The sequence below is a fragment of the Haliotis rubra genome, unplaced genomic scaffold, assembly GCF_003918875.1.
Source record: "Haliotis rubra isolate DU_JTF1 unplaced genomic scaffold, ASM391887v1 Scf1801, whole genome shotgun sequence".
Classification (NCBI taxonomy): Eukaryota; Metazoa; Mollusca; class Gastropoda; order Lepetellida; family Haliotidae; genus Haliotis; species Haliotis rubra.
The window spans coordinates 37,177-51,604 of NW_025765783.1; the positions used below are offsets into that span (position 1 = coordinate 37,177).

The 14,428-nt window shown below is 38.0% G+C and overlaps 1 protein-coding gene and 1 long non-coding RNA gene across 5 annotated transcripts in view; one reads left to right on the forward strand and one right to left on the reverse strand.

Annotated features, from left to right (window-relative positions):
* Positions 1 to 14,428, reverse strand: part of LOC124273449 (dynein regulatory complex subunit 6-like) — a 52,413-nt gene that overhangs the window by 1,520 nt on the left and 36,465 nt on the right. For all 4 annotated transcript variants that reach the window (XM_046708720.1, XM_046708719.1, XM_046708718.1 and 1 more), the window contains 12 exons: positions 12,859 to 13,021; positions 11,422 to 11,522; positions 10,167 to 10,296; positions 9,177 to 9,275; positions 7,926 to 8,046; positions 7,077 to 7,239; positions 6,241 to 6,360; positions 5,113 to 5,239; positions 3,613 to 3,750; positions 2,742 to 2,822; positions 1,630 to 1,712; positions 540 to 620 (listed from right to left, as the gene is read on the reverse strand). In XM_046708720.1, coding sequence (XP_046564676.1) covers positions 540 to 620; positions 1,630 to 1,712; positions 2,742 to 2,822; positions 3,613 to 3,750; positions 5,113 to 5,239; positions 6,241 to 6,360; positions 7,077 to 7,239; positions 7,926 to 8,046; positions 9,177 to 9,275; positions 10,167 to 10,296; positions 11,422 to 11,522; positions 12,859 to 13,021 — 1,407 coding nt within the window. The remainder of the gene's footprint in view (positions 1 to 539; positions 621 to 1,629; positions 1,713 to 2,741; positions 2,823 to 3,612; positions 3,751 to 5,112; positions 5,240 to 6,240; positions 6,361 to 7,076; positions 7,240 to 7,925; positions 8,047 to 9,176; positions 9,276 to 10,166; positions 10,297 to 11,421; positions 11,523 to 12,858; positions 13,022 to 14,428) is intronic.
* LOC124273450 lies at positions 334 to 7,670 on the forward strand. The gene is made up of 3 exons (XR_006897653.1): positions 334 to 430; positions 5,866 to 5,869; positions 7,660 to 7,670. It is a non-coding gene; the product is annotated as an uncharacterized LOC124273450 (long non-coding RNA).

Sequence of the window (14,428 nt, forward strand, 5' to 3'; positions counted from 1 at the left end):
CAAGTGTGTTTTTTAACACATCTGGAAGTCCTGAAATAATATGAAACATTTCACAAAAGTAATGAGAGGAATACTGGCTGCTCTTGATTCAGAGACCAGTGCTTAGATAAAGATATGACGCAGGACCCTGTAAGATCATACATACTGGGCTTGCACAGTGAAGTCAGTTTGGGCATCTACAACACAAAGCTTGACTGCAACCAGTGTATGAAATAAGGCCTGTCCGACCGCCCGAGACAGGTTAGATTTCAGACAGATGGTCTAGATTTACAGCCAGCCAGCCCAAAGGTCTGGTAAAAAATTTAGATGTTATATACATCTGAGTATTATCTAGGTGTCTGGTCTGGTTAAATCCATTTTGGACTGGTAACATTTTGAAGTTACCAGTCCTAATGTCTGGCTGGGTATTTGTCTTATTTCATACACTGCTGTAACACTGTTTTGCACAATATTTCTGCATTTTAAATGGAATGAATGATCACATCATGATCTCTGTTCCATGTAGTCTCCAAGCTTCCCTCCAGTGTTAGTACACTTACTTTGAGATTCCCTTGCAGTACAGCATCCTGAGCACTTGTAGCCTCTTGCATCCCTTCCTCAGATACTTGATGGCCTTGTCACTGAAACACATGCTTCAGTGAGTGAGTGTCTTGTTTTATAACATGATGAGTGAGTGAGTGAGTTTAGTTTTACGCCGCACTCAGCAATATTCCAGCAATATGGCGGCGGTCTGTAAATAATCAAGTCTGGACCAGACAATCCAGTGATGAACAGCATGAGCACTGATCTGCGCAATTGGGAACCGATGACATGTGTCAACCAAGTCAGCGAGCCTGACCACCCGATCCTGTTAGTCGCCTCTTACGACAAGCATGGGTCACTGAAGATCAATATTCTAACCCGGACCTTCACTGGTATTATGGCATGATGAGTGAGTATGGTTTTACAACATTTTTAGCAACATCCCTATCTTTTCACCAAATGAATTCATAGCTTGATTAGTTATATAGAATACTTTATAATATTTGAGCTTTTGTGTCTTTATTTGATAGGTTTGTGTATTGTCAAAGATACTGTTTTGCAATTTATGACATGTTTTAAATTGGGTTCATCCAAGTGGACCAGATAAGACCCTTATCTTACCTCCTCCTTTATCAATAACATATGTTCTTTATTTCACGAAGCCAATATTTCATCACTATTTCAATAAACTATTTCATCAAAGTGATCTAATTGTTTACAAATGACACAATCTAATACCACCTAGACTAAAGGAAAGTTTACCATGCCAAATCAAACAAAAACATCTTTTGTTTATACGGATTCGAGAAAAATTCCTCAGTAAAAAAAAGATCAGATTAGTGATATTGTTTTTAAAACATAATCTCAGTGTGTTCCACAGTGTGAGTAAACTTGTCTCTGAACTTATTGCAACACTTTATCTTGCAGTTAAACCTATGCATGCAAATACATTTTAGTAATTACACAAGTATTTTTCAGTGGAGCAAAAAATATTTCTTGCTTTTCAAATCTGATTTCTTTCCAACAATCATTTCTGAATTGATATACTAGCTTTTGAAAATTTGGCCTGAGCCTTACTTCTCTGAAGTTCTCTACCAGACCACATACCTGATGAGGAAACAGCCACTGATGTCCAGCTCAGCCAGATAGTGACACACACCAGACAGATACTGCAGGCTGAGGTCCGTCACCTGGAGACAAGGGGAGATAATGCATACTGTACTATATTATACCTCCAGCTTGGTAGATGTAAATGTTGGTTTTGTACATTAAGATCAGATAAAAGCATTACTTGCTATTCTTGATGTAAAGTTTTGAATCATAAAATACAAATTTTACTCAATTTTAGCTCTTTTGTACTCTGATCTGATAACTCTCTCCATCAAGACTGAGTTTAGTTTTACCCCGCTTTTAGCAATATTCCAGCAATATCACGGCGGGGGACACCAGAAATGGGCTTCACACATTGTGCCCATGTGGGGAATCGAACCCGGGTCTTCGGCGTGACAAGCCAACGCTTTAACCACTAGGCTACCCCGCCGCCCCCTCTCCATCAAGATCTGACATGAGGTGAATCCTGAGTAAACTTTGACCATGTAATCAAAATATAGGATGCAATGGGTTTTAATGAAAAAAAGATGTCAGCTTGAAAAATGATTCAGTTTCATTATTTACCATAGAAATAGAAAGCCCCAGATGACATGGTGCTCAGAAACAACAGGCTGTATAAGACATCTACTGCATGCATGTGCTGAGTTCAGTATTTTCCGTTTAGAACTGCAACTTATGTTCATTTACAAGATGCACTTACTGGCAAACAAGGATAAGTTGAACACTGACCTGACAATTGACCTGTATTAGCATGTATGAGTGACGCCCACTGGCGCGCTTGCCATTGTTAGTGATGGGGTCCCAGGTTGTTCGCGATCATGTGTAGTGTGATGGGTGAAGCAAGGCGCAAGGCGTGTGCAGCTACGCGCAGAATCAATTTCATTGTCATGCAATGCAATGGTGCACTAACCTACATCTGCTCTACCTTTCACAAACCAAATGGGTTTGCTCATTGCCGGCACCGCCTACTTCTCGTAAATGCGTTCTCTGCGCCGGTCCAACTTATCCTTGTTTGCCAGTAAATAAGATATGCTTCTCTTTTTAAATCTCCACACTGAGCATGTGTACAATTATGGCACTTGACACTACTAAAGAACTGTAACACCCACCAGCTTGCATCCAGCCAGGTTGAGCACTGTTAACATTCGACAACAGAAAGCAAGGTTCTTGATGGCTCCATCCGTTATTTGCTGAAATCAAATTTATCAGTGTTGACTATTTAGTGAATAAACTATATGACCCATGGTAATTTCAGGAGAATCTGTCCCTCATGAATTAACACATTAACTGGAAACCGTATATCACATTTATTTCCTGAGAGAAAGATAGACCATTATTTCAAGTTGATTACCATGATAGCCTTGTTTAAAATCAGATCTGCATTCTGTGATGATCAAAACAAAGTATTCTAAGGTTCATAGGAGGTAATTTATTTAAAGAGATCCGTGGGTCAGAGGGTTTTGATGCACTCATGTTGTGAAAATATTTACCCTCCCCCTAATAATTGTCATATTTTGAGTGACCCTCCTGCTGTCCTTGTGTTTTCACACATTAGCCAGACCAATTTTATTTCTTGTTTTACGGATTTTTGTCCTCAGAAAACCTAAAGGCAGGAGGGAAAATCTTTTTAAAAAAATCACCAGTCAAATCAAAAACCCACATGAGTTTCCACGTTAATTCTTTTGGTTTGTTTATATCAACTAAAAATAAGTTGAGTGAGTTTAGATTTCACACTAATTTCAAGAGTATTTCACTTATATCACATTAACATTAGGATTTTATTTTTTGAGCGGGGAAAATTAATTTTTATTTTTTTTCTTATCCTTGAAAAAATACTACTGGCGGATCCATAAAACTAGAAATAAAATTGGTCTGGCCTTAAGCTAAAATGTCATGATGAAACTGGAATACTATTTAAAGCAGAGTGAAAACCACTCACTCACTATCACTCATCCACTCATTGACTTGTCCATCACTTACCATGCAGTGAGACAGGTCAAGTCTCTGCACCTCCTTACACTGCTGAGCAAACTTCTGTAGTCCCAGGTCAGTGATGCCCATACACTCGGACAGCGTGACATCCTGGAGCCGAGTGTTGTTACCCAGAGCTGACAACCCCTGCAAAACACCATCATCATTAATGTACACTCACAAGCAATATGTCCACCATTCAGGAAACCAAAAGCTTTCAATGTCAATCAGTGTAGCAAAAATGATTTTCATGACATTACTGTAATACGAGAATTGAGAAGAATTGGCATGGAGACTTGGTAAACATTGTAGAAATATATCTTTTTATCACCCTACCATGATCTTTTATCCTTATTTTCATTTTGTAAAAAAGATACATAAACCAACTCGTAGAGGTGTCTATGCCTAAGGCTTCATGTCAAACTCCTGTACCTACCTCACATAAATATTGCAATTATAAACATATTGGACACCTGAATTGCTCACCTCAGTTTCAACTACATATGATAGTCAACATGTAAAACACTACAGCGCTATGAACATTGATCATGAGACAATTACATAACGTTGAAGTCTATGGGATTTCACGGCAATTTGAGAAACACTATGTTGTATCAACAAATATGGGGCAATACTGCCAACTTCCACCAAGGGAGTCTACTCTTAGTTGCAACAGAAACTTGAAAACTCTAAGTACTGCATCTGTGACTGCTGTGACGATCATGTGACATAATGTTCTGCTTATTATTGATGTTATAATGACTGTATTACATATGCAATGATTCCATACTGGACAATAGAAATTCTGTGTATACACTTCAAAAGATTGTTTTGTGCAAGATCTGTGTTTGAGCTTCAGAAAAGGTTGCTGCAGAAAAATCACAAAAGTGACAAGTAAAATATGAAAATAACTTTTGAGTTTTAAGATGCAAGCTCCCCATGTGGGTCACTGACAGATTAACAAGCTGTAACCAATTAAAAATTATACAGTGGCACACAAAATTATTTAATTTATATTTCGACCCCACCCCTATATGAGAATTCTGCAACACATGCGGTAATTTGCAGTTTTAATGCAGAAATTACCGCATGCTAATGCCGCAACTTTGCCACACATGCAGAGTATTGGGATGCGGCATTTATGTGGAATTTTAGTGGCATGAAAACAGAAACAAATTAACATGAGGCCCTAATTCCGTAAATCTACCACAAAAATGCCGCAGATATTCCGCACGACTTTACCGCAGAAAATCCGCAAGTTTACCGCGGAAATGACGCATAACTGTAACTATAAAATATCCGCAAGTGATTGCCGCAGAAATGCCGCATGAGTAGATGCTGGTTTGCCACGTATTTTCCACAGAAAAGCCGCAAGTTTACCGCATGTATTTGCAGTCGAAAATCCGCGAGTGAATGAGATGATCCATGGTAACTGATGGCAAAATTCCTAAAACATATAACCATTAGATAAACATATACATCCTACTGATGTTATACTGAATGACGTACCTGGTCAGCACAGTTGCAGCCAGAGAGGTCGAGTGAGATGAGACTGTGTGTCTGCCCCAGCAACTCGATCCCAGCCTCGCTGATGTGCTCGCAGAAACACACACTCAGGTACGTGATATTGTGACACCTGGGCCATGGAGGAATGAAGGAGTGAAGGAGTGAAGGAGTGAAGGACAGCATGTATTTAACAACTGTAATTAATTTAATTTAATTTAGCTCTTGTGACCTTCTAACTGCAAGGATAATATATAACCAAAGGAAATCGGCTGATAAATTTAACTCCAAAAGTATAGAAACACTGCATTTAAGAAGAACCAGGTAATCTGCTGCTGATAAATTTTACTCTACAATTAAAGGATGAAAAACAAGTGTCCCCAGCCACTAAAGAATGGAATATCTATATTTACTATTTTTTATTTTTTGGTCACATACAAGATGCTTGAAATAACTGGTGTCTGCATAATCACCCAATGTAGGCTGTCAACATAACTGAAAACATTGGGTACAATGTTTTATGAGATATCGCTTTTAAATAAGTTTAAAAGTGGTCAAAGTGTCGTGGTGACCTTGAAGATAAGGTCAAGGTCACCCAAATGGACTGGTGTCTGGGTAATCCCCCAATGTAGGCTGTCACCAAATGTGAAGACATTGGGTACCACAGTTCATGAGATATCACGTTAACAAGAATCGGGACGGACGGATTGATGGACGGACGCCGCTGAATACATAGTCCCCTGTTCCAGCGGGGGACAGTAAAGTATTTCACAATAAAACATTATTTGAAAGTAAATAAGGGAAAGATGTATTTAGCGTTGAAAAGTGAAATGTGTCTTGTCCCTTAATATGTTAAAATAAAATTGCAAAATATGTAAGCCCTTAAGTCTCCAGATACGTATTTGAGCCATTGAGAATTGATTTATGTTATCACTATGGGTATTGGTATATTGCATCTTTATATCGGTACTTGGAACAGAAATCTTGTTTGTGCTTCCCCAAGTGTGTTCCATGTTCCTTAAGGTCACATCAGTGATATACATGTCTCAGTGACAATGAGAGAGATGATACTATTCTGGAGATCAGACAATACTGAGCATACCAGCTTTTGGTACAGTGAACATTGATTCTCACCTCTTATGCAGGTTGACCATGGCCATGTCGCCCACCCTGATGCAGTTGGTGAGGTTCAGCTCCCGCAACTTCGGGGCACATGACCCCTCAACTAGATGCCTCACCCCTGTGTCGGTGATCCTGTAGAGAGATGTACTTTGTTATGGGTTTCTGTAAGGATCAAACTAAGTCTTACAAATACAAAGGTGCCAATCCCAACCTGTGGCAGTTAGGATTAGCTGGTATAATTGAGTTTTAAACTTAAATTTTGGTTCTCAGACAATGACCCTTACGAAAGTGTGGTCAGGCAGCCTAGCTCCTGAAGGACTGGATTCTTTCCCATAATTTTTGCATGGCCTCCACCAAATATATGTGACAATTTTACATGCCCCACTTCTCTTTTTAACAAATGAACAATCTTGAATATGTCCAAATTATTTTTCAAGGCCCCTCCCATATATTTCAAATTTCAGCAAACCACGGCTCTTTTACTGTGGTATTTTGCTATGCTTCACAACACCAAGCCTCACCTCCAAATCTTATCGACTACCTCCCTAAAATAAATGACCCATCCCTAACTATGAAAGCATTATGATGTCATCATTGTATAATAACATGATAGAAAGAAAGAAATATAGCAAAACTTCAGATTGTCATTTATATTTTACGGCTGTAAAGATGTATCTATCTAGAGATGTCATCGAAATTCTGAGGAAGAAAAATGTGTTATAAACTGCCAATCTGCAGACATCAAGATGATCACAATGCTCAGTTATCACAGACTCCAATACAAACACAAAATACAAAAACAGACAGATATAGGTGATCCTCATCCCTAACTCTGCCAGAGCAAGTACCTGACACAGTCGGCGATGTTGACAACGGTGAGGTTCTTGCAGCTCTGTAGTGCCTTCATGGAGACATCGGTGATGCGCTGGCAGTCTGTCATGTAGAGGTGTTCCAGGCTCAGACAGTTCTTCCCAATGGCCTTCAGACTGACATCCGAGATCCGGCTGTTGCCTGTACAGTCAAATACATCTGGAGTTTGAACTTGCTCACTTAAATAATCTTTACACAGCCCAGATAGGATAAAACATAAACATACAAATAAATCAATTTAGTGAGAGAAAAAAACATGCCATCCATGTATCTTTACAAAATGATCTTTGTGAATGAGACAAGATTCTTTCCTGGATGGATATTTTTTCAGTTCCTTGGTGGATGTTTTTCTACTACCTCTTTCAAGGGGGCAGGTTTTTGTTAGCTTCTGTTTTATATCTTATTACTACACCAACAAATGACACTGGGCCCCTATTCTCGAAACGTTCGTAGCCCTAAGAATTCGTAACTTTGATCGTAGCCAATGTGTTAAGAATGGACTTAAGAAGTTCGTAGGGCTACGAACGTTTCGAGAATAGCTAGCCTGGTGTATTGAATCAGTAAGTACTATCATCAAGTGAATGTACTAACCTGTCATGTGTACAGGTAAGTATAAAGCCTTCTTAGTTTTGAAATAGCTGACACGTCACCAAGAGGGTGGAAATGGGGTGGGCCAATAACCCAAACCAAGTTTCTATAAATCTGCCATGAAGGTACCAGTATACGAGTCTACAGAAGAACTGAAATATGCCACTAAACAACATGTCAGTCAGCATATTGACTGAATTCTATGACAATTACACATATATGAACGCATATAATCTTACCTTCGACCTTTATCATCTTGAGCCTCTTGGATTGGGCCAGCTTCTTGAACGCTTCATCAGTGAGCAGTGGGGAGCCCAGGAAGGACACTGTGTGGATCTTGTTACATTTGTCAGCAAGGGCCTGCAATAGAAATGGTTGTTAATGCATTAGTTAGTGTACAACCAGAACCCTGGGATCCAAATATTTTGAAAGAGGTAGAGACTTATAGCAAAGCCAAACAAAGAATAGATTTCTATTATTCAATTATACAAAAGAATCATTTCAGAAGATTTTTAAGCATTGTTTAAAGTTCAAACAGAAGAATGTCCTTGCATAAAGCATATTTTCTTAAAAATAGTAGGAAGAGACAGTTTGAACAATTGGTGAATGAAAGCTGCTAAGGATTAACATAAATCAAGCACAAAAACTCTTGAACTCAGATGAGCCGAATCCATGGTTGTTTCAAACTCAGTCCGACAAAAATAACTTGCAAATTTAACACAATGCTGTTGAATTCTTGGTTGTCGCTCACTCAATAAATAAAAAAAAAACCTGAGCCCTAACTAGAATTGTAATAAGTATGATGACCTAAAAACATTGAGACTCGATACTCCAAAGACAAGAAACTGTTAACTGTCCCATAGGTGGATCCAGACGGGGATGTGAACCCCGCCTCTTGTCCTGAAAGTTTATTAAATGACCAACGAGTAAAAACGAGTATAAAAAGTTGTATCTGCCCGTGTCCTAAAGAAAATGCACACAGACGCATATGGTAATAAGACGAAGTCTGATGTATGGAATACCGGAGAAGTCAAAATTATCTCTGAACCAAAGCAATTTTAGACTGTGAACAGAGTTTGAGAGTTTGACAGTAGTTACTTCACCCTTCCCTCTCTTTGGCAACACTTTTGCACTGACAATGTGAAATGTGTAAACCTTGTGTAAGCACATTTGATGAAACACCGAGAACAAGTAGGGCTGGTCTAAGTTAACGCTCATCACGTACCGCACGTGCATTTGTTTCACTGTTCCATCTACTGCGCTTACCCCCCTTGTAATACAAACCAATAATAGCAATTTGAATCTATGATCATTTGTTAAACAACTTTTATCTTAAGTTGAATAAAATTCTGAGATTTAAATGTTCATTTGGCAAGGTAAAATTATGAGGATTCGCAATCTTAATTTCACTTAATTTGATTTACTTTTTTGTTTAAAGTGAAATTCATCGGTACGATTTCACTGCAAACAGACTATAATAACCAACTTACAATGACACATTCATCATTGAGTGTAGGGAACTCGTTGAGAATGATTGTCTGTAGATTGCTGCAGCCATTGGACAGGTTCTTGAAGCCTTGGGGCGTAATCTGATGACAAAACATAGGACATACTGGACTTGAACACTTATTAATAACTTGGTTTTAACACATTCCCTCTCTAAAATAGTTGTCATGTCACAGGGGTTCTTGGACATAAAGAAGCTTCTTCATAATGGGATATAATCTGCAACGATTTGCAGGAAATATTGATGTATTGAGCTGGACAGGTACTTCAAACATCAATACAATGCCTCACAACTGATAAACAAATGATAATATTTTTTAGGAGAGCTAAAAACATACGTGGTTATTCTGGGTCCTTGAAGTCTGTTCCTGTGCCAGTAGTATTTGAATCCAGAGACCCCTACATGTCTAACTTTTATATTTGGGTCACAAGGACTGGTAGACTTTTATACTTATGCAAACCCACACTCTGGCACAGTGATGACTTAGCATAGCATCACTGCTAAAGGCCAATTTGCATATCACATGACCAGAATTTTATCTTGTTTAACTGCAATTGTAATTAATGTGCAAGTTTGAACATATATTTGATGTACTCTACATATTGTCTTCCATAAATATATAGATATTGTGATACACAATTACATTATGTATCACGATATATATTTCATAATTTCACATCTTGCAGACTTTGCAATAACAATTTGTTTAGATGGCTAATGATCATCAGTGTAATTTGTCCTGGTCAATTGCAATGCATTGATAATTTGATCAGTTGTAGACTAACATGTGGTCTCTGAAAAGAACTTATTTTACAGAAAATATAATTCTTAAATTATATTAATAAAATATAATGAAAAGGAGCTCAGAAACTTTCTTCAAAGACTTGAATGGGCTGTAGTCTCAGGGTCTGTATGAAAGACTAGATCAGTTGTAACACTGAAAGATCCTCTGGAGATCACACTGAACTCTGACCTGTAGACATCCTGAGAGGTCGAGGTACTCCAGCTTCTTGCTGCACTTCCCTGAGGACAGGTACAGCAGACCTCGGTCGGAGAACTTCACACAGAAGGCCAGGCTGAGGTACTGGAGGTAGTTGCAGTTCCTGTGGATAGTCACAAATGCACCATGATCTCATTACTCACTAGGTCTTTCCTCATGGTAGCAATTGTTATATTTGGGATGACACTTTCTTAATAAAGAAAAGATTCTAGTACTTTTGGCAGTGTATAAAATAAAACAAGTGACCAGTCCTGAACAAACACAGCCTGTCCCAAAAACAAAAACCATGAAAAAGTAGTAGATAAGACGAAGTTCAAACTAAGTTAAGTTTATTTTTTCAGGGGCGGTGGGGTAGCCTAGTGGTTAAAGCGTTGGCTCGTCACGCCGAAGACCCGGGTTCGATTCCCCACATGGGCACAATGTGTGAAACCCATTTCTGGTGTCCCCCGCCGTGATATTGCTGGAATATTGCTAAAAGCGGCGTAAAACTAAACTCAGTCAGTTATTTTTTCAAATATTTCCCCCGACCAAAGGACAGCCTTACTTATTCAATAGACCGTCCTTCACAAAAATAGACCGTCAAGGACGGTGGGACAGGCAATGTTTTATACACTGCTTTTGGGTTTTAGTCCCACCTGGGATTCAAACCCATACTCTCAGAGTATGGCACCATATCACCAGCACATTCATACCTTTCATTAGGGAACAACAATTAAGGCAAAACTGCATTTTACCAGAAACCTTAATTCTGTCATGCTAGAAAGGGACAGTTTCTGCCTTGCTCAGTTACCATTCCTTGTTGCCACTAATATAAGTTCAATCATAAATTGCCTTGATGTATAATTTTGTGGGTTAGTATTGCTGAGACTGGGTTATTTCACTTTAACTTTGGTGTCCAGGTACCATACCACTGATAAACTTCCACTAAGGGGTGAGAGTAGCACGGTTGTTTTGTTTGTTGTTTAACGCCGCACTAGGAAATTTTCCAGCTATATGACGGTGGTCTGTAAATAATTGAGTCTGGACCAGACACCATGTTCACTGTCCTATGCAACTGGGATACAATGACATGTGTCAACCAAGTCAGTGAATCTAACCACCGGATCAAGTTGGTCGCCTCATACAACAAGCATGGGTTGCGGACGACCAATTCTAATCTGGATCTTCACGGGTAAGAGTAGCATGAATAAACTGGACCATGTGAGTGTAGAAGTGATGCAGCACATACTTGGCTATTGCCCGTAACGAAGCATCTGTCAGGTTGGTGTGAGAGATGTTCAGATACAGCAGGATACGACAGCCCTTGGTTACCAGCTTGAGAGTCTCATCCTGGAAGATGTATATCATATTTATAGCAAAGAAATTATTGACAGCACATACTTTGATTCAATATCTGATACATATGGTACATATCTATAGTCTGTTCAATTGCTCCTCATTTGTACCTATCAATATATGGCTAAAACACTGCTGATGTTATGTTTTTATACATAATGTAAAGAGAGATCTAAAAATGTAATCTTGTCATCTTTATTTCATACATTGTTTTATCAATAACAATATCATGACAGATAATTTTAGATAATTTATTAGAACATATACTTCATATATTTCAAGAATAATATAACATAATAATTGTTGCTACTTTCATAGATCCTCTACAATAACATTAATCTCATTTCTCACTTCACATGCGTGAGTTGGGCGGCGGGGTAGCCTAGTGGTTAAAGCGTTCACTCGTCACGCCGAAGACCCGGTTCGATTCCCCACATGGGTACAATGTGTGAAGCCCATTTCTGGTGTCCCCGCCGTGATGTTGCTGGAATATTGCTCTACAAGTGGCGTAAAACCAAACTCAGTCAGTTAGTCATATGCGTGAGTGAGTGAGTTAAAATCAAAGTCACATCAGCAGTATTTGTAGCCTTATAAAAACTATAAAAATTACATATTGCAATAAATACATTTACACTGGGTGGAAGATCATCAGCAACCTAAGTTTGTCCACTTCACCAGGGACCATGGAGACTTACAGCCTATTTATATGCATCAACAGCAGTAATGAAAGAACACTTCAGGAACTTGCTGCAAATATGTGTACAGAAATCAAACTTTTGATGTGGTTTTAGTTTAGATCAATGTTATATTGTGATGCTGTTGGATCATATCCTGTCTTTGGTTGTGATGGCCACAATAGCAGTAATGTCACTCAGTTGTGTGAGCAGTGAACCGAAAGCTGAAATTTGGCAAGTGTAACTGTGTGCATGATTTTTATAACTGTTCAAGTCATCAGTTGAATTTTGTGCTTTATGTGGAAATTTGGGACTCCTAAACATGTTCAAGACAACTAGAAGACAATCAGGAATTCCGTACATCTAACTTCAACACAACAAGGTTCGACGTTATAAACAAAAAAATTAATCTAAAAATACCATTGATTATAAATGTACCTCACACAAAATCTGGGCAGTAGCATCTTACAGATCAGAAATGGTAAAAAATTAGGTAAGTAAGTATATGAAGTGCTGTGAAATAAAAAACATGACTATAGTGGAACCGGCTGCTAGTGGTACTCATGAAGGTTTAATAGCAGGTGATCTGCCTGGTACCCACTGTCAGACTCTCCTTTTAATCAGCATATTGAGCTGAGTTCTAAGCTAGGTCTTACGTCTAGTCCGTTACATTCCGACAGATTGAGGTCCTGTATGTTGCGACACTCGCTGACGGTGATGAAGGTGGGTTTGGTGAGATGTTGGCATCCTCGGAGGTTCAGATGGATTAAGTAGGGGCGGGACTTGAAGAGGAGGCGTGTCGACACTTTGTCTGTTACACTGTTAACAGACGTCACATGTAGGCTGGTTCTTGATATATTATCTACTCCGATATGTTACATATAGGTCACATATATAAAAGTATCATTCCAAGATCATAATTAAATTGTACAATTTGACATGTAGTGGTTTGACACAACCAGTTTTGGATAATTCATTACATTTTTATACTTCTATTTACTCTATGCAATGAAACAGAAATCAATCAAATCAAAATTCCTCAAATATAAAAATTAATTATTTATTGCATTGATAGATATCTTCTTTCAGATTTATCAAGAAACAACACATCCTTTATGCAAGGTTTTAAATCTTTTCTATGTGAAAAACTAAAAACTGAAAACTGTCGTGATTAAAGCAATATAAAAGGAATGCTCAGAAAAATAAACATATGAAATGCAATTTCTGCACTATTGTGACAAAGTCAATGCACTTCTTCACCTAATGTGTCATTAAAATGGCATTGTTTACTCCATATATCTCTCTGCAAGAAAATCTGACAAACCCTCTTGTGACGTAAACGCCAAACATACATTTACCACCTAAATGCTGAAAAAAATCACCAGTCTGAAACAATTTGACTTCATTTCTTTAGGCCAGACCAATTTTATTTCTTGTTTTATGGATTTTTGTCCTCAGAAAACCTAAAGGCAGGAGGGACAAAAATAAAAAATAAAAATCACCAGTCAAAGTAATATTCCTTTTAAATACTAAAGGTATTTTATTTTTGACAATTTATTAAATGTATATGGGGTAAAAAAACAATCCTAAGATTTTTTTTGGTAAGTTTACATCTTTGGCCAATAAAAACATGAGTATTTTATTTTTTGAGCGGGGAAAATTAATTTATATTTTTTTTCTTATTCTTGAAAAAATACGACTGGCAGATCCATAAAACAAGAAATAAAATTGGTCTGGCCTTAGATAGAAACAGAAAACTTTCAACAACAAAAACATCCCACAAAACACAGATATACCTTTGATGACGTGGCATTCAGAAATAACAAAGTGTATAGAAATGACAAGTCTTTATGGATGATCAACTTATTTATGGTGCAATAGCGACGTTTGGTATAGATACTTAACTTTCATAAAGACTTGTCATTCCTATTACTTACATTACAACTTCTAGAATGCCTCTCAAACAGTTCAAACAGTACAGAACAAAGTGTATAGACCATCCACAATAATGGAATGACTTGGTCTTTATTATTTACATTCAGAACTGGATGTTTAAGTTTGTTTTCTGAAATCAGACAGAAGCTTTAACACTGATTGTCAGATTAGAAAGTTCTCCTGACAGAACAACCTACCAAGGGTTTGCAAGATGTTCACACAGAGAGAGTAGCGTATCAGAGTAAACTATCAGATTTTAATGAGATTGTGTCTCAAGTGCTCATTTCTCTT